General features: G+C 25.8%; 1 protein-coding gene across 1 annotated transcript in view; it reads left to right on the top strand.

Annotated features, from left to right (window-relative positions):
* Window positions 1-26,293, top strand: part of LOC127289949 (microphthalmia-associated transcription factor) — a 113,071-nt gene that overhangs the window by 53,297 nt on the left and 33,481 nt on the right. Inside the window, exons 4-5 of the mRNA XM_051318282.1 lie at window positions 13,964-14,153; window positions 22,286-22,361. Coding sequence (XP_051174239.1) covers window positions 13,964-14,153; window positions 22,286-22,361 — 266 coding nt within the window. The remainder of the gene's footprint in view (window positions 1-13,963; window positions 14,154-22,285; window positions 22,362-26,293) is intronic.

Raw genomic sequence — 26,293 nt, 5'->3', positions numbered from 1 at the left:
GTACACTTTAATTCTGCAATGTCTAACTTCTAACGCAATGTAATTAAATTGTTAATTTACTTAATAAGATACTTGTCTTCACTTTTAGCTCGTCTCTTAGTTTTGCGCGAGAAGTAATATTTTCTTATGTAACTTTTCCCCAAGGTATAGAAAAAATTTAATAATTAGTTTAAATAATATTTTAAATAATATTTTATAATTTATAATATTAAAAGAAATTAGGTGATATAAATTATATAATCTAATTTAGAATTTTTTTTTTTTTTTAAATATTTCAAATATTCTTCTTTTGAAAGTTTAGTATATTTATTCACAATTTGTATATAGTTTGATAAGATAAGTAATTTCCCAAAAAGAAGAGATTTTTATCATTTGTTTATTAATAATATATTTATTATAGTGTAGTTAAAAGATTAAAAAAAACCAAACTTAATTGTTTTCGTGAGGAGAAAATTTTTTCACGTCATTTTTTTAATTAAAAAAAAAAAAAAAAAAAAAAAAAGTTGTAAGATGAATGTACACTGCATATTATGAGGAAAAGATAAGATAATATGTGAAATGAAAGAAAAGTTGTACAGTAATACCTGCGTAATGATTTAAAGTCTGTAAACACGTTTACATTCGTATGTGCTTACAAAATCAGGACACGAAGTAGAAAAAAAAATTTTTTTTTTAACATTTCAGTATTAGTAAAATTTTATAATTCAAATAATATTATTGTTTCAATAAGTTTAATACACTAAAAAAAAATTTTTTTTTTGATTCAAATAATCTCGACTTTTATGAAATAAATATTTTTATTTATATCAAATAATTATTATTTTGTGATATATGTATTTGTTTCAAATAGAGAAATTTTTGGTTCAAATACATTTTTGTTCATTTAAATAAATTTTTTTTTGAATAATTGTCTATTTGAGTCAAATAAATTTTTTTTTTTAGTGTATAAATTTTTAAAAAAGAAACATTTGTACAAGTAATGCGGTTTTTTTGATTACGAAACAAAAATAAATTTACATTTCCGGAAATTCAGATTTTTTTTCAACGATAAAAAGTCCTGTATATTATATGAGAAATCAGACTTGTGAAATCGTAAAAATTATGCGGTATAATTATTCTCATAGTGTTGAAGAGAGAATATTTTATTCCGAGATTAAAAAAAAAATGTATTCTTTCTAATAATATGAATAGGTTTATTTTACACATTAATATTTAATAAATATATAGACGATTATATTGTAATTGTTTAATTCAAGTTTTCTTGTATTAAATGATGTGGAATATATATATATATATATATATATATATATATATATATATATATATATATATATATAGTAAACTAGTCAACCTTAAAGTGGCAATTCCGGGATCTTTTCCGCTATCCATTTATACATTCAATTAAACTGGTGAATGTCTGTATGAGGGTAGATTCACTACAAATCCCCCCCCCCCCTTTTTTTTTGTTAAAAGGTCGTTCTCTAACATTTCATAGCTTATTGGAATTTCGATTGTGTTGCTACTACTAATTATGCACTCAAAATTGCATTCAATTAACTAAATTTATACAGAACTGGTCGAAAATGTAATCTCGTTATAGAAATAATAATCACGTCCAATTTGTCCAATTAAACCATTTAATATTGTATTGCACTCTCTCACATTACATCATCACTTTTCTTTCACTTGGCATCTTTTGAATTATATACACAAATATATTATTTACCATTATTTTTTCAAAACAAACTTTTTTTCATGAAAATTATTAATATAACAACAATTTTATATAATAAAAATAATAATAATTATTATAATAAAAATAATTATTATTATTTTTTCCATATTTGAAATTATTATTATTATTATTATTATTTTGTAAGATCCCTAATTAAAATATGAAAAATTATATGAATTTTTTTTATATAAAAGATTTGGTAGTATAGGAAAATTTGTACGATATGTCTTCTATAATTATATATAAGGGTAATTTCTTCACGAATTGGAAAAAAATATGTGTTTAAATACCTCTCTCTAGTTTCTCCCACTTTTATATATGTATATATATATGTATATATCTCACTGCTCATAAACATTCATCTTACTGATATGGATATTACAAATGCTTGTGCAAATATAAGGTTTCACGTTGCCATGCTAAGACATAAACTGACAAGGGTTTGCACTTTTCGTTGTTGGTTATCTCTGAGCTATCCCCAGTTTTCGAGAAAGTAACTTGACACGTCTCAAGTTGACTTTTTTGTTGACAAAAAAGTCCAACAAACCCGCGTCTGTTACAATTCACTGCTTAATGTCATTTTTTTTTTTTTTTTTTTTTTAAATTCCCATTCTCTTTTAATGCAACAAAAATATTATTAATTAAGAACAATAACAATAAAAATTAATAATAATTAATAATAAAAATGAAAAAAATAATAATAATTAATAACACTAATAATAATAATAAAAAATTAATAAATAGAAACCACTCTCTAAATCTGAATTAGTAAAAATGTTTACTAATTTAAATTAGTGACTCACTTTTTGCTTAAGAATTAGTTAAATTTTATTAATTGTTAGTAAAAGTTACTAATAATTAATAAAATTTTACTAATTCTTAAGGAAAAAGTGAGTCACTAATTTAAATTAGTGAACATTTTTACTAATTCAGATTTAGAGAGCAGATTCAATTAAATAAAAAACATTTAATAAAATTAATTATTTAATAATTTGTACTTAAGTTATAATGTGAATATAATTATTAATTAATTATTATTAATTATTATTATTCATTATTATAATAATAATAACAATATAATAATTACTACAGTACTACTACTTCTACAACTACTAATAATATAATAATTACTAATAATAATTATTATTATTATTATATTATTAGTATTTGTAGTAGTTGTAGTAGTAGTAGTAGTACTGTAGTAATTATTATATTATTATTATTATTATTATTATTATTATTGTTATTATTATATTCAATTAATTAATTATTATTTTCTGATTGTTGAAATAGCTTCAATAATTTTAATTTCCTCTCCTAATATTTCAAAGACACAATGAAAATATATAACGTGTTAATAAATTATTATCTCGGAGTATTCATTTAGGAAATGACCGCAATTACATTAATTCATTTGAATAAATTGTTACGATTATGGAGATTATGATCGCAGTAACTTATTCGTTGACAAAGTATGTATTAATAAAAAAATTTTCTTCAATGCAATCAAATATTCATCTGTATGATATAAAATATATTATGGAATAATATATAGGGAAAATTAAAATAGCGACACAGAAAGAAAAAATTCTTTTTTTTTTTTTTTTTTGTTTGTAACATATTTGAATAACGAGAAATTATATATTTTTATTAATTCTTTACTATGAATGAAGAAACTTTTATCTATATCAATAAAGTGGTTATCAGATATTTTTATTTTATTAAAAAAAAAAATTTTCCAAGATATTAATTTTCAATTATACTTAAGTAATTTGTCGTGATTAGTATTTGACGCTAAATGATAGTAAATTTCTTTTTTTCTCTTATTCAAGAAAGGAGAAAAAATATTATTTGTTCATAAATTATAATTATTTTTTTTTAATAATTATAAATTTTTTAATTAATTATAAATTATTAATTGTTATTAATATTTATTTTTTATATATATTTATTTTACAATAATATTTAATTTAATTTTTTTTCAAATTTATTTTTTATTATTAAAAAATTGTTATTATTTTATATGACTCATAGATTTACTGAGTATTATTTATACAATCTTTATTCTTGGAGAATTATTAATCGCAATTAACTATTTAGAAACATGAAAATTAATTAAAGTAATAGTTATTTTCTCATCTCATTATATCTTTTATTGAAATTCTTTTATGTCTTTTCTATAATGTAAGTTAAAAATAAAATAACAAGTTTCTTTTATTTTCAATTTAAAATAGAGTATTTGAAGTTAAATTTCAGGGCAAAGTGCCTATCGAATGTCTTACAAAGAATAGAATTAATTAGACCCACAATACCTCGCATTATTTTCTTAGCTTGCGGTACTTAATTGTATGCAATTACAATGTTCGTTATGCAATTACTATTTCAATTGCTTCTTGCCTGTGCATTTGTACACAAGATATATATATATAACATAAATTTGATAACGTAATTTTGGTCATGAAAAAAAAACACACACACACACAATGTAAAGGCAATCACAGTTATTGTTTTCTTTTCTCAATTAATAAAATTTTTACACTTTCTTTGTAAAAATTTGTGAGAATTAATTTTGAATTTTCTTCTTATCGTTTAAGAATTATAATTTGACCTAATTTTGTTTTTTTATTTTTTGTTTTCTATTTAGAGAAATGATAAATTTGTCTCAGAGCCAAATAAATATTTATTTGATTCAAATAAATTTTTATTTGATTTAAATAAAAAAATTTATTTACGCCAAAAATAAATGGGTTCGTAGGCTATGAGATAAATATACGTTTATTTAGCTCAAATATATTATATTTGTTTTAAATAAAACATTTTCCTGGATGTAGGGAATTTTGTTTGTAAAAAATTATTTTGTTACTATTATTTAATAATTAAAATAAAAGTGAGAGAAATTCTTTAATATTGAGGATATTTTGTGTATTATTGATTAAATATAAATTGTATTTTTATTCTTTTTTTTTTTTTTAATAGACTAAATTCTAAGTGCATTTTCTGTGGATGTACTTATTCTTATTAGTTTCCCTTTCGTTAATGATAGGGTTTAATTTTGCGTTTCAAATGTTTACGATGTTACGCTTCGTAATTCTTAAAATCGGAATTACTGTTTGTTGACTTTTACGTCTGCCTATCTCATTGTTGTAATGTAACAACAATAAAATGCAGGTTGCAATTACATCTAAATGTAATTTTTACTTGACTTCCATTGTGGAATGTTGATTAAAGAAATATAATTCTAAAAAGATAAAAGTTGATAAAAAAAAATATATATTTTAACATTTTTTTTTTATTTTATTTTTTTATGACTCTAAAAATTTTAGGGGGTTGATTTTTTATTTTTTCTTTTTTTTAGTGAAATAAATTATCACGCGGAAATTTTTTTTTTTTTATCTATATCTAAATGTCTTTTTAAAAGAGATGTCTTGAAGAAAGCAACTTGAAAACTTTTTGCCATTAGTCTTTTAATTTACATTCAGCCCCCCTTTTCTCTTTAACAAGTAAAGCTTTCATCCCCCATAGCTTGATGATTTCTTTTTTAAGAGAGATAATTAATTTTCACTGCGTGACTTAGCTTTATTCAGTTTCTTCATTCGTTCCTTGTCAAATTGATTAGAGATTCAACAATTGAAATTTGTAAATTCGAGAGAAAAAAAAACATTTGTAAAAATAAAAGAAAAATAATGGAAAAAAAAGTATAGAAGAAAAATGTTGTACAAAAAAATTTGAATGCAATAGAACGTGAAAAAAATAGGGAAAAAAATAGAGGAAGATAAATGGAAAAAAAAACTGGAAAAAGAGAAATGATAAAAAAATACAAGAGAGAGGATGAGAGAAATGAGATGGATTTAGATAAATATTCATATACTTTTATTTATTTTTTGTCTTTTTTGAAAAATTTGTCCAAACTATATAATAAAAAGAATGAGGTGAAAAAGAAAGTTTATTTCCGAGTCATATAATTTTTTCTTCAAAAAAAAAAAAAAAAAAACGAAAAAACTGGAAATTTTTACAAGAAAACTGGAGAATAACTGTCGACACACAGTTGTCTGAAAGTGCATAAGCATGTAATTGTAAATTAGCTTTCTTCTCCAGTGCCTTTGCCAACCTTTACTTTTGAGAATGGCATTTTACAACCCCTGCTTTTCCACATTTGTCTCTTTGATGTTACACAGATTTCTAATTATAAACTTTAAGACATTAGTCGTGCAAATATACTTTGCTCTTAATTAATTATTATACAATTAGATTTTAAAGAGCAAATTCAAAATAATTTATAATATATTCATTAAAAAGTTTTCAAAAACCTTTTCATTTGTGTCTTTTTTATAATTTCGATTAATAGAGTTGAAATTCAAATAATTTTTACAATGAGAGAAATTTTTTTCTTTTTTTTTTTTATGAACAAAATATTTATAAATTAATTTCAAATTTACTTTATTGTGCGCAAAAAAGAAATCCAAATCTCATTAACATATTATATGTGGAACAAAGGAAACAAATAACGTCACTATTTTTTTTTTTTAAACCTTGAAATAATATATATGTCATAATTTTAATGTCACTCAAAACTTGATTCTATTGCCAGATGTGACAGAAATGTTTTTTAAAATTCATAGCCATGATTATTATACTAGGAATAAACAAAAATTTATAGATTTACTACGTATTATTCAAATAAATATACGAGTGCCAAAATCTATTTGCCACTCATATTCAATTTATAGCTTTTTAACATTTACACACACATATATGCTTGCAATTATAAATATTTTAAATAGATAAATATTTATAATAAATAGAAAAAAAAATATATCATTCCGTTTTGAGAAAATTTTCATATTTATATATTTCTTTAATTTATATTTTAATCCTTAAACGGAACTATTGTTTTAGAATACATGAATATGAAAATGAAAACAAGGATACATCGAGAGTCTATCATGGATTTGCATACATTCCCTCTCACACTCTCGCCTAGTATCTTGAGAGACAATGTAGGATTAAAGCGATGTATATATATATATATACACAAACGAAAATATCGATTTATTTTAAGATAAATTCGGGGAAATTGCAACCGAAATCGATTATAAGCAAACAAATGTAGAAATATATGAAATTATAACAAAAATGATCAAGTAAAAATAGAAAAAGGATTGAGGAAATTTTTTTTATTTTTTTTAAATTCTTATTGCTTTTATTTCCAAGATCAGTTTACTTTTTAGAAAAAATATTCTCTATTGAATGGACGTTTTTGAAATTATTTATTTTGTTTTGACATTTTTGAAATTTTTTTTTATTTATTATTTCTATAATCTGGTAATTTAGAAATACACTGAAACCTTGTTAAGTGAGACTAAATATTTATGAATTAATAGATTAGGAAAAAGACTACACTAAAACCTCGATAATTGCGACTTTTTTTTCATAGACACTTGGAAAAGAAGATTTACCTGAAACAGTGAAAGCATTCACTGGAATAGCAAAAGTTTTTACTGTTTCATTTAAATCTTTTACTATATTTTAGTGAAACCTTTCGCTGTTCCAGATAAAGTTTTTTTTTCGCCGTTAATATTCTAGACAAAGTACATTGAAACCTCGATAAGTGGGATTTAGAAATTAGGCAGATAAAATATTTTTCACGTTTAGCGAATGTCTTTAAATTATTATTATTATTATTTGTATATCTTGTGCTTAGTATCAAATTCACAAGTTCTAGTGTCAACTGAAAAAATTATTATTGATTCAAGAAAGTCATGTACTTACATACAGTTAAAAATTATCCGTAAACAAAAATTATACCAGATTTTTTCTGTGAATCGAATAAAATTATTCGCAGTTTAGTGAACAAATTTTAATAAGTTTCAAAAAAAAAAAAAAACTATGATTTAATTATAAATGTTTTTGAGCACGCTGAATTTGATTTTATTGATAAAAATTCAAAATTTGAAATCCAATATGGCAATTAAATTTTATGAAAGCAGTATTTCTCAAAAAAAAAAATGTTTACTCGGAAGGTTTTTTGATCGGCAAGTTTAAAAAAAAAAGAATTAACATTTTTTTGAGACATTTCACTGAAAAAAAAGGTTTGGTATTGACAACCAAACGTTTGGTTAGTATTTAAGCAAACAAAATTTTTTTGTTGAATCAACAAAATTTTGGTTGTGTCAAACAAATTTTGGTTAAGACATAATTGAAATTTTGTTGATTCAACAAAAAAATTTTGGCTGTTTAAATACCAACCAAACATTTGGTTGTCAATACTAAACCCCTTTTTTCAGTGGTTTTTACTTTCAAAAAAATTTGGTCGACATATTGGATCCGCCATTTTGGATTTTTATATCTATTAAATTCCGGAATCTATTGTAATATTTGAAAAAATCAATAAATAAACAATAAGTGAATATTTTATAAATCCAAAAATATATAATGAATTGAAAATGATATTGAAGGTAATTGATAAAATATGGATATATGTATAATAACTTAATTATAAGTTACTATTGTTATTGGTATAACTCATGTACAGATCAATAACACGCTCATCGTCTTTTCATTGTCGCACTCGTTCAATCTACATTATTGTTGCCCACGGTTGCTCCCAACTGTATTTGCAATTGTAATGTTTCAGTAGTTCAATTCATCTCTCTCTCTCTCTCTCCCTCTCCTCTCTGCGGGAGTCTGCCTCGGGAGAGTAAATGGACACATATTTCTGTGTATTAGTTATTGTTGTTTATGTAATGTTTACGTAAGCCAAAGCACTTGAATGTAAGCGCACCAGTATATGTATACGCAGCAAAGAGTAATACCGTATATGTATACATGGATTTCAATGCTCATTGAATGACTTTGAGAAAGAGAATCAGAGAGAGAGAGAGAGAGAGAGAGAGAGAGCAAAGTTTGTTAAAATTTCAGTAAAGGCGTTGTTCCAAGTGAAACACAGCATTTGTTCTCTCAACTCCATGTCATCTTGTCGCCCTATTAAACCTCTCTTGCGCTTTCAAAATCAACGATAATACCATCCAGGTTTCCCCGGTGCTATTTCGAATCTCGCACAATCCCTTAGGGCTTTGATTATCATTTTGAAACCGCTGTTCTGACTTGTAATCTTATCCGTACGATTCATCAGGGAAATTAATCGTAATGTGCGTGAAAGTAGAGGCGAGTTGGGATATATATATATATATATACTCGTTATACAAAACTTTTGTTATTGAACAAACATATACAACTAATACAATGTATAATTTCTCTTCATATTTACCTCGGGTACAATTCGAATTTTCTCTTTTGTTGTATATTTCAATTTTATCATATTACTTTTAAAGGGGGTATACTAATTAAAGGTTAATTATTATTTATTTTATTATTTATTAAATGGTTAATTTTATATGAAAAAAAATACAATCAAACCTCATTAAGTGGGAATTTTAAAGGAAAACCTCATTTATTTACAATTATTGATAATATTTGTAACCGATAATTTTCTTTTTATATACTAAAAAAAAATTCAGGTCAAAAATTAGTTTGTATATAATAAAAGTAGATGCTATGGTAATTGCTACCATAGCGACGGTAGCTATAGAAACGGATACCGTAACAACGGTTTCTATGGAAATGGTTACTATAGCAACGGTTACCATGGAAACGGTTACTATAGCAACGGTAACTATGGAAACGCATACCGTAGCAACGGTTTCTATGGAAATGATTACTATAGCAACGGTTACTATGGAAACGGTTGCTATTGCAACTGTTACCATGGCAACCGTACAAGTACTCTATGACATGAAGTATTCTATGATTTTAAGGGATGAAATGTCTTTCTTTTTGAACCAAAAGAATAAATATTTTTTTGAGATATATATATATATATATATATATATATATATATATATATATATTATATAAATACTAATTTATTTTCTATTTAGAGAAAATTGAATGTAAATCTGTTAGTTTAGCAATTTATATATTATATTTATCAATTGAGATAATGATATTGACGTCATTATCTCTACTTATATTTTAAGAAGTTTTTTTTTTTAATCATTACGAAATCATTGCAGGTATGTGATGTAAAATGATAAAGTGCAAAGAGACATATCAATATTATGAGTCTCGAAGTGTTTCATCGCGCGATGTCAAGATAAAAAAAAAAGCCTCGCAGCTTAATATAAATTAACAGCAAAAGAAATTTTTCCATTTTATAAATACTTTCTTTCCTTTTGTGAATATTTTGTGATTTATATAATTTATTAATGAAAAAAAAAAAAAAAAATTTATTTTCATTTAAATAAAATTGGTTACATTCATTATCAGATAATTATTTATTTGAACCAAATAATTTTCTACGTCAATTAAATGGTATTTGTTTTGAATATAGAGAAGTTATTGTTTCAAAATGCAATTTTTCTTTAATTCTAATAAAAATAATTTGATTTCAAATAAATATTTATTTGATTATAGTTAACTGATTATTTGAATTAAATAAATTTTTTTCTTTATTGATATATTGAGTTTTATTTTAGAATTATTTTTATCACTTTCATTAATTAAGAATTTAATTATTTTCATTTTCATCAAACATATTATATTATTATTTATTTTAAATGAAAGAAAAATCATTAAAATTACATTGAATTATATTAATCAAAGAATAAATTGATTAAAAAAGGAATAGAAATGAAATTTTGTTGCCATTTAAAGGATATTAGGAATTTGATTGTTTCTCATCGATATAATATATAATCTTAGCAAGTTGACAACTTTCAAGGACGTTACTGATGCATATTTACACATTTGCAACAAGTTTCTTTTTATGAAACGAAATGAATACATTCTCTCTCTCTCTCTCTCTCTCTCTCTCTCTCTCTCTCTCTCTCTCTCTCTCTGCAAGATATTTTATGCCACTTTGAAGGCTGTACAATTTCCAATATAAAATTGTTCGTTCATTCTGAGAATTTGCAATTGCAAGTTGTATTATAAATATATGAAAAATTATTCTTTACGGGCAAAAACGGTAAGAAAAAAAAGTGACTGTACATTGTTTTCTTAAGTATATAAAAGGAGAAGAATTATTCAGACCTAATTTAAAAATCGCTAACGGGAACGTGTTTATATATAATATATATTATTGTATTAATGGACACAATTAATCTTGATTTTATTCTAGAATCTATTCACGATGAGTGAGAGAGAAATATAAATTTATATAAAAAAATATAATGCGACAATATAGCATGTTTCATTTGTTATGCGAGTAAACAAGCTCCCAGAGAGAGAGAGAGAGAGAGAGAGAGAGAGAGAGAGAGAGAGAGAGAGAGAGAGAGAGAGAAAGAAAGAGAGAATTTCCACGGCAAGTTGAAAGCGACGCGACGTGCCCCATTGCATTTGTCGGATGTATCGTCGTGTGCAGATTTTATTATCGAAAGCTTTTTCGAGGAAATATATTGAAAAGTTACGTGTAACATTGGATAAAAATGGGGGGGGAGGGAAGGGGAAGAAGAGTGGGGTAACTCGTTTCGTTGAAACTTCTCATTTCATGCTTTCTCCTAGACTCTTTTTCCGCGCATTCGAGACCCATCGACATTCGGTTATTTGCAATCTTTGTATGTTCGACCGATGCGAGACGTTTCAAGAAGAGAGAGAGAGAAAGAGAGAGAGAGAGAGAGAGAGAGAGAGAACCGCATTCACACACAAAATAACACGCGATATAGGGAATCTGTCGATCGAAATCCAAATCCGGTTGAATCAGCCGAACAAACTGACACGACTTTTATATATATATATATATATATATATATATATATATATATATTCCGATATTTATCCGAGATTGTGTATACTCGCTTAGATCTCTTTCACAAACTTTGATACTTTTTTTTATATATTTATTTATTTATTTAAATGTCAAAACGATTTGCTTTGATTCCCATCAAAGCGGGGGTTGTTTTTTTTTCATTTTTATAAGATGGTTTCTCGCTCAAGTTGAAAAGTTTTCATTTTATTTCATATTATATATTTTTCAAAGACATTCGATATTTTTTTTTTTCTTTGCGGAATACGTGATTAAGATTTTCTTTTGAAAATGTAAAGCTTTTTTCTTTGGAGGGCTGTAAAAAAATTGTATATAAATTTTTTTTTACGAATTATTTATTTATATATAAATATATATATATATGAATTTGGAGAATTTTTTTAATAGGAGAAATTAATTTTGAACTAATTATAAATTATCTACTAGAATGTAAAATATATAAATATTGTGTGTTGTGCAATATCTCATATGTTGTACGAGAAAAGAAACATGAAGTTAAAATTTAAATTAACAAGTTACATTAATTACACGCAAGCAGTCTGACAACTGGAGAGTTTATTTATTGTTCAAGTACATTGTGTTTACCTACTGACACACTTCTCGACAAAAATGTTAAGAGAGAGAAAGAAAATGATTTTTCGTTATTGTTAAGATTTATGAAAAGACAAGAATTCGAAATTGAATTAAAATGTCTCACATAAATATAATTTGTAATTCAATTATTTTTTATTTTTTTTTTTCATGTAAGAATTCTTCTGAAAGAAGCTTAGAAAATAGCTTGGAATTTACGTGGAAAAATTTATAATGATGATAACTCAAACGATCAATATAGAAAAACCTTCGATTTCCTCATTTTTTTTTTTTTTGTGTGTGAAAAATCTCTCGTGTTATAATTGTTTACAAGAAATTTTTATCTTGGAATTTTAGAAACACGGAAAAAAAAATTGTAAGAAGAATGTTTTATCGATTCACGTTTTTTTAGAATGGAAGTGTCATCAAACACATTTATCAAAGTCAGTTTGAAAATATTCGTCAAAGAAGGAAAAAGAAGAAGAAAAAAAAAGCAAGAGAAATTCAGAATTATTTAATTTAAAAACTTGTCTTTAGTTTTCAGAAAGTTTCTTTTTTTTCGATTAGAGTAATATTTCAAATAACATTAGTATACATAATTATCGAGTGAAATTTGTCAATATTGAATTTTTATTAGTATACAATAAATTACTAAATAGATTTAAAATCGTTTACTAACTAATTTACTTTTATTTTAGTTTTTAACTGATTTTAAAAAATCATTTTCCTTCATTATAAATATATTAAGTTTTCGATAAAAATAATAATATTCTAAAGAAAAATATTTACATTTGTTTTTGAATGCATTTTTCTTGTAAAATAAAATCTCATCGCCGCAAATAGTTAATTTTTTCAAATTTAGAAAAAAAGTTTAAATAAAAAAAAATTTTAATAACATTTTTTTGTTATTTTTTTTTTTTTTGTGAGAGTGGGGGAAATCGTCTCGTTGCCAACGTTTCATATAGTTGGGTCATTCACAATTTACGGAAAGCCCTGAAAACAGGGCGCTTCCCCGATTTCTAAGGTAAGATGTGATTTACTGATGGCGACGACATCGTGGAATTATTAACGACGTGCGCTTCGTTCATTCTCCAAAGACGTTCGTATATACGGGACACACGAGCGAGCAAGGCGCCCAGGCGAATAGCTATAAATCGCATTAACTAGCGTTAAAGCGCCGCCATCAATAATACCGGTTGCTCGATGACACGTCTATCGATAGTATCGATTTCTCTAAGGATCAAGTCGCCGTGACCAGCAGACAAATTTAATACCTCCTAAACGGAAACCAAAGATTTGGTCCAAGTAGAGACAGCGCGTGTTTCCTCTTTCTCTATCATCGTTTAAATTTAATCAATTCAAAATTTATAAATCTAATTTTGCCCAAAAATTTAATCAAAAAAAAAAAAAAAAATTTTTTTTTAAATGAATAAAATATCATTTTTCACTTGTAGGGATAATTTTTTTTTTAACCTTTAAGCTGCGGGATTGGTCGATATATCGACCACTCAAGAAACACAACATATTTAATGTTTCTAGACAAAATTCAATTTTGAATTTTGAAAAACTAACATCAGATTCGTAATCAGCGACCCCGAAAACCCCCGAGTACCAATTTTTAGCCGGATTCGGTTTTTTTTATTGCACATTTTTTTGATTGCGGGGGTGGTCGATATATCGACCAGCAATCAGGTCGGGGACTCTACCTGATATATCCAGTTAATTTATGTATAAATTTTGGATTTTATGACAGGTCAATTTGTACTAAAATTTTCCCGCAGCTAAAAGGTTAAATTGTACTTTCTGACCTTTCTTTTTTTTATTTTTCTTTTAAGGCGGAGGACCTTTTGGATGATATTCTGTCGTTTGAGGCAGGATCTCTGGGCGATGGCTTAAAGGACAGTCAAGCAGGAAGTTTAACAAGTCTTCCAGACCTTCAAATAAAACCAGAACCTTTGCTGCTCACTGACGCAGAAATCCACGCCCTTGCCAAAGACAGACAAAAGAAAGACAATCATAATATGAGTGAGTACTATATTTTATTTCTATCTATTTCACTCGAAAATCACTTTCTAGTGGCGAAAAATTATAATTAACAGAAATCTATTTGATTTTTTTTAAATCTAATAACAATTTTTATTGAATTCAGTCAAAAAAAATAGTTCGCGAAACTTTGGTAAACTGGTTTTTCACTTTTGGACGGTCCCAAAGTTTGGAAATTTTTTATTAACTTTTTTTCCAAAATTTTACGAACGTTCATCACTCTTTTCATATGAAGATCAATGTCTGCGCACGGGGACAAAAAAAAAGTTTGTGGAATCTTGAAAAAAAGTTAATGAAAGATTTCCAAACTTTGGGCCCGTCCAAAAGTGAATAACTATAGTTTACGAAAGTTTCACGAACTATTTTTTTCCGTGTATAGGATAAGTGTATATCAATTACGGCGAGTGCATCAATTACGGTGCGTTTATAAAAAAACTAACTATTATTACTATTATATTTAATATAACTGTTGTCAAATGATTAAAAAAAAATTATTTCAATTTTTTTTTTATACAATTACTTATAAAGATGCACATTTAAACAATTATTAATTTAATTATTTGAGATCAAATTTTTTTCCCCGCCGCAAGTGAAACATTTTAAATTCCATTGGCTCCAATTTCGGCGGGCAAAGTATTTTCAACATACACGTAATTTTGGTCAACGAAATTGATACAAACGCGCAGCAATAGAAAATTACGGTATTAATTTTAATCTCTCATATTTGTTTAAATAATCGATTTTTATGAAGTTCAAAATTTTTTTTAATATCTTAATAACATAAGCTTTTAGTTTAATAAGTCTTAAATTTGAGTGTATAAAATAGAAATGTCGAATTTTCTATTTCAAAGATGTTTTGACTCGAATCCCGCCGCAATTAGTACATTTACCCTATTAATTTTTTTTCAAAGTGTCAATTGGTTAATTTTGCTTAAAAAAAAATTACAATAAGAAAATCTAAAAATTTGCTAATTTCGGTAAATTTCTAATAAAAAATTTATTTTTTTTTTAATTATTTATTTTTTAGTAAAAATTTGCTATTGTTTTTTTTTTTTTTTTTTGATATTAAATGAAAGATAGAATTCTATTTTTTGATTCCGGAATAATTTTCATTCATGAATCAAGACCTTGAATATCAACCTTGTCTAACACACACACAAACATTTCTGCATTATATCTGACTTCTGTTTCTTTCATGATTTGATTAATTGTCAGGAGAATAATTGTTCTCAGAATATTAATTAATTAATGCCTTACCAAGGATTATATAATTTTTCTTTTTCCATTGAAATATAAAACAATTCCTATACTTATATATAGTATTAGCAATTTCGAGTATATAATTTTTTTTTTTTTTTTTTTTTAATGTAAAAAGATTAGAAAAATTTTTCAGAATAAAGTAAATTTATTTATATATTTCTAAATTACAATATCAATTAAAATAATATAATAATAATTCATAATTAGTTATAAATAAATTTGAATAAAAATGTGGTTTTAAAAAAGTGATTAAAATTCAAAAAGGTGTATTTTCACGCAAAAAGGAGGAATAAAAGAAAGAAGAAGAAGAAAAAAAAATTATCTTGATAAATTGTATACTGACTAAAAAGATTAGGAAGCAAGGTGAAATAGAATTTAGGTAGAAACATCTGCGCTGCATACTAGTAACAATTTCGCTCTCTCTCTCTCTCTCTCTCTCTCTCTCTCTCTCTCTCTCTCTCTCTCTCTCTCTCTCTCTCTCTCTCTCTCTCTCTCTCTCTCTCTCTCTCTCTCTCTCTCTCTCTCTCTCTCTCTCTCTCTCTCTCTCTCTCTTTCTCTCTCTCTCTCTCTCTCTCTTTCTTTCTTTCTTTAAATTTAGCGCAAACGATTCACATCCCCCTTTTCTTTATTCTTCATATAGGTATATACACACACATTTTTTTTCTCTCTCTCTCTCTCTTTCTCGTGCTTTCTTTCTTTCTTTTTTTTTGAACCGCAACCTCTTATCGGGTATTGGAGTTCTCCTGCATATACCTCTTTTGCCCCGGCATATGTACATTCACGAAAAAAAAAGGAAGACAGTCGTTCCGGATAAAGTGTCGCACGTTTTTCACACGTGACCCTTGTGCATACGTGATCCGATTGCTGGAATCTCTTTTCTCCTTTCGTGCTAAGAATTAAAGGTTTCCACCCTATCTTCAGTGAGAGGGAGAGAGAAAGAGAGAGAGAGAGAGTGCGTTTTACACATATAAAAAAACTTGAAGGAAACGTTTATATACATAAAATCTCGTCTGAAAATTTTCAGTTGTGGAGCGAATAGATTTTTTTTTCCATTTCAATTTTTTGGTTTGGTTTCTTCTTATTCAATAAGGAAACGGGGAAAAATATTTGAATTTTTGGTAACATTAAAGAAATTTTTATTATGGTACAATTAAAATTTAAAAACATTATATTCAAAATTTTAGATGAGTTAATATTATTAAGAGGAAAATGTTTTTCACCGTTTATTTTTTTGCAAACGGATACGGTTACTATTGCAACGGTAATATAGAAATTACCATAGCAACGGTTACTATGGAAACTCAAACCGTAGTAACGGTAATATGGAAATGGTTACTATAGCAACAGTAACTATGGAAACGGTTACTATGGAAACACATACCATAGCAACAGTTGCTATGGAAATGGTTACCATAGCAACGGTGCTATAGAAACGGTTACTATGGAAACTCATACCGTAGCAACGGTTACGATGGAAAGGGTTACTATAGCATCGGTAACTATGGAAACGGTTACTATGGAAACGCATACCGTAGCAATAGTTGCTATGGAAATGGTTACTATGGAAACATTATGGAAACGGTTACTATAGCAACTGTAACTATGGAAACGGTTACTATGGAAATGCATATCGTAGCAACACTTTCTATGGAAACGATTACCGTAGCAACAGTAGCTATGGAAACGGATACCGTATAGCAACGGTTTCTATGGAAGTGGTTACTATAGCAACAGTTACTATATGGAAACGGTTACCATAGCAACGATTGCTATGGAAACGAATACCGTAGCAACGTTACTATGGAATGGTTACCATGGAAACGGATGAAATCTGTTTTTTTCCCTTAAATTAAAAGAAAAATTATTCTAAGTTTTAAAGTTAAAAAAATAAAAATTGGATTCCTTTGACAATACGCTGCCGTTAAAAATTAACATGAGAAACAGTGAATGTAGGGAAGGGGCGAGTGTCTTTTTGAGAAACTTGGGAATAGCTTCATTTATTAGTGAGAATATGTTGGAAGGTCTAATTGGTGAAACTGATAGGTGTACACTATTGGAAATTGAGTATGTGTGTGGGAGTTTCACCTCTGAAATGAAAAGAATGGGTATTCTCGTAGTAGTGCGAAAAAGTCGAGTGTTCGGCTTATACGACTTGAATTGGACACGTTCGATCGTCCTCTCTCTCTCTCTCTCTCTCTCTCTCTCTCTCTTCAGAATTAACTGTCGTAATCTAATCAGTAGGATCAGAGTCGAAGTTTCCTCCTCTCGAGAGGAAGAAGTCTGTTCAGGATCATAGGGAAGTTTTCCGGCGTCGTTGCAGTTACTCTTTGCTTTCAAACCTTCTCAATACGAAACTGCTTTCTGCGCTTGTTTTCTTCTTCTTCTCCTTCTCTCCATTTTATCACTTGTCTCTTTTTGATCTTCTATTACATGTTGTGCATTTAGATTTTTCACGAGTTTCATATATATATATATATAACAAAAATTATATTTAATTCTTGATAGTCATTATACAAATTTACTATATTTATAAATTTTGCAGATTGCATAATATTTTTTGCTTCAGTATATTTTTGATTTTACTGAATATTTGAATTGAATATTTTTTTTTACCATCGTAAATAGTAACTTTGAGAGGATATATTTATTTTTTCATTGCAGACAGATAGTTTCTTTTTCTTTGTTTTTTTTTTCTTTTGAGATAATATTTTTCCTTTAACCTCATAGAGACTTTATGTGAAACTAAAAGAATATAAACTTTATTGATGCCTCGAAATATCATTTTTAAAGAAAAATTTTAGAAAAATAATTTTTTATTATTAATAATAATAATAATATTTTTATTTTTATTATTATTATTATTTTATTATTATTTGTCAAAAATCTGGACTATTTTGAAAGTAAAATTTAATCAATATATATATAGTAATTACTTTATTCTTTGGCTATCGGTAAATGTTCATTACATATCAATCGATTATTCTCTGATTGAATTAACTGCACAAGGATGGCATTGATTTCCAGAGAGATTTTCGGTGCTATATATTTAAAAAGAGATTTAAAAGAAAAAATTTCTCTAAAACAAGAAAAAAAGGTTCTTCATTACTTTTATTCATTTGTCACATTGTCAATGATTTTTTAATCATCAATTCTTTTTAAATATTTGTTCAATTAATTAAGTTTTAAATTTAAAAATTCAAATATGAATAATGAATAAATGAAATGAAGAAATTTCTCTACAACATTTTATTTTAATTACCCATAGTGAAGTTATTATTAAATAGTTTCTTTTAATAAAGGATAAAGTATTATTAAATATTTTCTTTTCATTATAAAGCTATTGATATTATTAAAAAAAAAAACGATTTTTCTTGTAACTGGGTCAGTAAACCAATTTTTACAATATATTCTATTATTTGAATATAAATTAGTTAAAAATAATTAATCATTATGACATTTTGCTTCAGCATTAAAAGAAATAACTAATTATTAATTAAAAAAAAAGCTGAAAAAAATAGTCAAAGATTAATTAAATCACTTAATAAAAAGTTTACTGAAATTTTAGTTATTTTGACATAAAAAAATATATTTAAAATAATAAAAAAGAATTTGAGATTGGTCGCGGCTAAATTAAAAGTAATTGGGGGCATTTTCCCCATAAAAGGTAATTGACACAGTTCAGTTTGCTAATATTTCATTCAAGTATTTTGTAATAAACCGCTCACTCAAATAATTTACCCTCGTCTGTATATATACATATAATTTTACTGTGTAATGTTTATATTTTTCGAATATTTGTGAACAGATTGTGCTGTTTTTTTTTTTTTTTTTATTAAAATTTGCCAATTGGAACTCGTTGCAGTGAATTTGTAAAATTGAAATATTTCATGAAAGTTTAAATGAGCTTTTTACGTTTAATAACAAGAATAACAAAGGGGTCGTGAACTTTGGATCGCGTATATATATATATGTAAAATTAATTTCGTGTGTTCGCTTTAATAAAGGTTTGTGGGGAGGTAAAAAAATAATTGTAAATTGATATTCATATACTCAATAAATAGCAGATTGTAAAATTTAAACACACACACACACACACTTTATTATTAGTCAATCAAAATGAATGTGTTTATTAACAACCACAAGTTGTTGTTAATTAAATTTATTTTAAATAAAATATAAAACAGTTAAATTTAAAAAAGTTTTAGATTTGAAAATTAAAATTATTTTTAAATGAATGTCATGAATGATTACAAAATGAATCAAGTGTATCAAGGTATATAAATGAAATTCACTGAATAAAGCAAGACAACTTTCTGACATAAAACATTGTCTCTTATATATATATATATATATCTCCATCTGATCTAAATTCAAAACAAGCCGATGTAGCAATCTGAAGAGAGAAAGTCTCTACCAAAACTGTTCGTTTTCGTAACTGTAATTCTAGTGAGACCAGGAGGTAAATTTGTCGTTCGTTTTGCGAATATATATATAGAATGTTGCATTTCATGTGAAGCTTAAATCACGTACGAGCTCGTGGTTCTTCATTGGGTTCAGTTGTCAACGAAAGAATTGAATTTGATAGTAAATCAGAGAGTTACTATGAGAAATTTTTTTTAGATAAATCTTATAGTATTTTTTTCCATAAACAAACATTCCTTTTTTTTTTATTTGCCTCCAATGTGATATGGACCAAATTGGATAATTTTCGAGATAAACTCTCGGGATTACCGCACAGAAGTTATCCCTAGATGATGCTTTAAAAAAAAAATGTATAAGGTATTTTTTGATAGGATCAACAGCATCCGAGCTACAATGGACCAAAATAGACGAAAATTTTGAAAAATTTGAATTTTCGAGAAAAACTCTTAGACATAGGTGGAGAATAATCCCAAAATAGTGCTCTACAAAAAATGATTGCAGCGCTTTTTGATATAGGACCAACAGCATCCGATCTAAAATGAATCAAATTGGACTAAAAATTTCAAAATTTTAAATTTCATAGACAAACTTTCGTAAATAGCAGAAGAATTATATCGAGCTAGTGCTCTTCAAAAAATATATGCAACAGTTTTTGATTGGACCAATAGCATTCTAACTACAATGGACCAATGTGGACAAAAATTTTCTAGATACATTTATTTAGAAAATTTAAATTATTTAATTTATATCCAAGATAGTGATCTATAAAAAATGTATGGAGCACTTTTTGTAGGATCAACAGCATCCGAGCTACAATGGACCAAAAATTTTAAATTTTCTAGACAAGAAAGATTTCAAGATGCTTAACAAAGATGCAAGATGCTTCAAGTGCTTTACAAAAAATGTATGATTAATTTTTATTACGACCAACAGCATCCAAGTTGCAATGGACCAAAAATTTCAAAATTTAAAATTTTCAAAAAAAAACTCTCGGGAATAGCAAAAAAATTTTCTCAAGGTATTGCTCTTCAAAAAATATATATGCAACATTTTTTGATAGGACCAACAGCATCCCAGCTACAATGGACCAAAGTGGCTAAAAAATTTCTTAGAAATACCTCAGAAGGCATTACAAGATAGTGCTCTACAAAAAATGTATAACTTTTTAAGACCAACAGCATCCGTTCAACGATGGACCAAAATTTTTTGAAATGTGACTTGTCAAATGTATTTCAACATGACATGTTTATCCCTTTTTATTACAGGATTATAGAAATAATGAGAAAAGAAAATTTTCGAAAATTAGTCAAATTGAGATAAAGAAATTTGCTTTTTGTATAAATACAATAATGAAGGAGTAAAATAATGATTATTAATGAGTGCAATTTTAGTGAGAAATGTTGTGACATGAATATATCTCTAAAGAAAAAAAAAATGAATGATGATAATTTAAAATCCCGGGTGTCATTTGTATGGCTTAGAAAATTTGCACAGCCTCATATATACATATATATTCCCGTTAATAAAATCGTCGGATTAACACCTGTTGGTTTAAAATTTGGTGCTCTGTATTTTCATTCGTTATCGTCGCCTCGTTATGTATATTTTGCTTACGTCTTAAGAAGATTCAGGTCTGCGACGCGTGCTTGTGTTGATAACGAGTTGCCTTAGGAATGCGCGTACACGAAGAGGCTCGACTTCTACTACTTGAGAGATACATGAACAGAATAATGAAATCCACAGCTAAATGTATCTCTAAAATTTACTGAATCTGTTTTAAAAGCACTTTAAACTTTGATAATTTCAATTCTAAGAGAATTGATTTTCTTTGTATTATCGATTTCATTTTTTTTTTTTTGTTATTCTCGAAATATTTTTTCAAAATATTCTTTAGTATTGATTTAGAATATAATTATTTGGGTTAATTATATTATTTCAGTAGCTTTATTAGCATAAATTTTAAGTTATACTTTAAAGCTATTGTAGTTAAAGTTTAGTTTATAGTTTGCACGTAGTTTCGAAATATATACGTAACTTAGATAACGTCTTTATGTAACAAATTTTATACCAAAAAGTCAAGAGTATAATAGGAAGGATTTAAAAAAGTGCTTTATCTATGCTAACTATGCAAATTTGCATTTTATTATTTGCAAGAAACAAAAATTTAAATGGTAAAAAATTATTATTTTTTTTTAATGTAATTTAAAAAAATAAAGAATTAAAAACTAATTAATAATAATTAGATAATATAAAAAAAGGTATTCAATAAATTTTTGGAACTTTTAGTCTCTATCAAATAATATACTCGTTAGAGAGGAACTTGTAAAAGAAGGCGGAAATGGCGATTAGATTTTGATTAGATCAAAGTTGGCGCTGAACAAATTACTTATCTAGTGACTGCAATGATTGACGAGCACAATTTCCGTTTTCAGTTGAGCGACGGCGACGGTTCAACATCAATGACAGGATCAAGGAACTTGGCACCCTTCTACCAAAAACCAATGATCCGTGAGTACTTTTTTTTTTTATTTTCATTTCTTCTTTTTCTAATTTCCCATTTTCTCGAATAATAATTAATTAAAAATTATTTTATTTAAACATTAATAAAAATAATAATTCAATTTATTAATTGAATTTTTTTTTTCAATTCAATATTTTTCGTTTAAATAAAAATATGATCGTTGTTAGAAAATGAATTTTCTTATTTAGCGATTGCTTTGAGTAGAAGGAAAATAATATGAGAGATTTTTTTTTTTCTAATGGAACACAAATAAGAAGCTTGTACAACTTATCAGATTTGAAGGACGCCAATAAAAGTGCCAGGAGTATTAACTTTTATATTGAACCTCGGTCTGTTTAAGAGAACACACGTTTTATCAATTGTAATCTTCATTTAATGAAAGTCCGCACAATCCTCTTAGCGAAGATTAGAAGAATTTTAAATTTATCCCGTTGTCTATTAATAATTTTTGTCGAACTTTAATATTATAATATTCCTCATCTCCGGTCAAGTGTATTTTTACATTTTGTGTGAATTTTCAAAAAATAATTTTTGAACGAAAAAAAGGAAATTCTATTTTTAAATAATAGGCATTTTTTAATAATAAAAAATTCATCAATTAAAAAAACTCCATTGATATAAAAAAAAAAAAAAAACATAAATCAACTGAAAAAAAGGATGAAAAATTTCATTAATAAAAAACTCTAAATCAAAAATTCCAGTTTAAAAAAAGTTTAATTTTATTTAATTTTAAAATTCGATTAATAAAATAATAATTTTTGAAAATTGAAAGTCCGTTTTAAAAATATTTAGAAAACAAATTAGTGATTGAAAAAAATTTTTTTTTTTGGCAAAATATAAATAAGATAAAATTTGTTTTTATTGGTGAATAAATTAGTTGATTTTTGTTTGATGGAAAGGCGATTTCGCTGATATTGTAGAGATTGGAGATTCTCCTCGAGGAACTAGGAGGAGATATTTATTTCAGAGTTCCCTTTAACGAGCTCTACTTTGCATAGAAGAACGTATGAGTCGATCGACAATTTATCAATCCTTGCTCGAATCCATTTGTCAGTGTCGAGACCTGCAGGTCTTAAAAACTAGAATATCCCCATCTAATCTTTCGCATAACCTTTTCCCTCAACTATATATATAATCTTCTTTTTCGAAAGTTTTATTAATTGTCATTATCAGAATTTTACTAAATATATTTTTTTTATTTTTATTTTGACAAAAATAGAATAAATTAGAATAGATTGAGAAATTTTTTTTTATTACAACTAAATATTTGCATTAAATAAAAATTAGTTATTTTAATATAATTTTTAAATAATATTTTTAAATAATTTTTTTTTAAATTTTTAATTAAATTTAAAAAAAAATTATTTAAAAATTGTATTTGAAAATTTTATTTGGAACAAATAATTATTTAGCTCTCGAGACTTACTTCTCAAGGTGTGAATATTGATGAAAATTAATTTGAAGCTGAGAGAAGGTGATTTTTTTTTTCATTTAATAAAATTATAAAGGAGAAAAAAATTCGACTAATGAAATTTAGTTATACAATATGTGACTAACTTGGCAGGAGGTATCCTAAAAATTCTCTTGATGTAAAAAAATCCTGATATCTCTTTTGTATTATATACGATAGGAGCTAGTGAAGCTTTTGCACTTTTCATCCGTAAACTGGGTTGACAAGAACTAAGTACAAATGGACCGCGTTATGCATAAAGAGACCAAGAGCCAAGACAACTTCATAACGTAAGGTCGTAATTCTTTGCTGTTAGAATTCTTTTATGTTTTTCTGTCACAAAGGTGCCCTGGTCTCTTTGTGCATAACTCGCTCCATTAATAATAGCAAGCCATATATATATATATATATATATATATATATATATATATATATATATATATATATATATATATATATATACTAGTAGTGGTACTAGTAGTAGTGATGGTGGTGGGGAAAACGGTTTAAACTTTCAAAGAGACGAAACACTTAATGTTTGTGACACCTTACTAATTACTTTTTTTACTTACTCTATTTGCTTCTAAAGAAAATTTCTTGTCAATGTCTCTCCTTTGACTTATAAAACTGACACAGTTTCTCGCGTGGCTTACAATTGAAATATTGACCTTTTTTTTTTTTTTTTTTTTTTTTAAATAAGTAAATATGCGAAGAAAAAAAGTTTTCTCAGGACGTTCATTAATTTGTTAATTAAACTATTTAATAATTGGAAAATATTTTTTTAATTTAACTTAAATTATTTGCGGAATTTAGTTTTTAATTTTTTATAATTGAATATAAAATTCTTTAATACAAAATAATATCTATAAAAGAATAATAATATTATAATAATAACTATTATTATTATTATTATTATTATTTATTTTAATTATTTTATTAATTATTATTTTAATACAATCTATAAGAGCTTATCAGTTTTAAGTAAGTAAGAATTTTAAGTATTTGTTTTTATTGAGTGCGTAATCAATCCATCTTTTTTGTCTGACAAACTGGGCCAATTGTGATTAAAATCGTAACATTTTTCAACAAAAAAATTTTTTTGTTGAGATAAATTATCAAATTAACGACCTTCATTATTTTAATAAAAAAAAAAAAGAAAATTTCGAGTGGAATTTATTTCAATATTATAAATATTCAATATCAAAACAAAATAATAATTTGCTCTATATGGTAAAATTAAATAATATCTGTTTGTCTAAATAATAAAATTATTTATTTAGATTTAGGAACAGGTAAAAAATAAAATTGAAAAAAAAGTTGAAAATATATTGAATATAATATTGAAAAGAATAATTTCAACAAAATTAATTTTTCTTTGAAATTAAAATAAGATGCAAACTAAAATTAAAGTGTGCAATTATTCTTTCTTCTATATGTGAAATTTTGTTTTCTTGTTAAAAAATAGTGAGAATTTAAAAAAAAAAATTTTTTTTTATAAAGAATACTTTTTTCAAAAAAGAAGTTTTTTTCATTAAAAGAGAAGCCTTTTTTTTAAAGAGAAGTCTTTGTTTAAAAAAAAGAGAACAGTTATTTTATTTATTTTTTTTTTTAAAAGAGCATCTTGCAAAGTAGTACCAATGATAAAATTCTAACTAGCGCACTAAAGACCGAGACAAACATGACACAGATACGATAATACCAGCTACAGCTTCAGGCGACGAACAAGTCGTGCAACCGCCCCAAGGAGCCAAAGCTGAGAAGTTGAGATTTACCTCCAAAGAAGAATTATTTACCTACTTTGGATGGTGTGAAAAGTTTTTTTTCTCTCTCTCTTTTTCGCAAACTTAATTCCTTCGTGTCTGTATACCAATTTCCCCACAAGAGCTTTTTTTTCGTCTTTTCATCAATTTGCTAATCTATTTAAAATCTTTTTTTTACATTAAATATTTAATAATTAAAAAACATTTTTTTGAATATAAAAATATAAATACATTTTTATAATCTTTGTTTCAAATTTATTTTTTCCATCTATAATTCATAAATCAATTGTCCCGTTTACCGTTTATTTAGTTTTAGTTTTTTTATTTTCATTTAAGATTATAAAAATTTAAGTAAAATAAAATAAAAAAATTTTTGATACATTTTTATACTTTTTATATATTTATTTATTTATTTCATTTTTTTTATTTTGTTTTTTATATTTTTATATAGCTTATTTATAATCTACTTTTCGTTTTTATTTTCATATTATAAATTTTTCAGTATTCAATTTTTATTTTTGATTCACTCGTTTCTTAGGGTTTCGTGGCCCAAGACCGAAAGCCATATAGTCAATTTTTTTCTACACTTTTAGGTGTATTTTGTGCAAGAATATGCAATAAAATCTTCTGCCTAAGAAAAATTGAATTTTTTTTGAAATTTTTTTTTTGACCTGGATGACTTTTTGGTGGTAATAGAGGTGTTCCTCTA

This window comes from Leptopilina boulardi, unplaced genomic scaffold (genome assembly GCF_019393585.1).
Source record: "Leptopilina boulardi isolate dan_hultmark-lab unplaced genomic scaffold, ZJU_Lbou_2.1 LbouV2_51, whole genome shotgun sequence".
Lineage (NCBI taxonomy): Eukaryota > Metazoa > Arthropoda > Insecta > Hymenoptera > Figitidae > Leptopilina > Leptopilina boulardi.
This window is presented reverse-complemented; position numbering and strand designations above follow the sequence as displayed.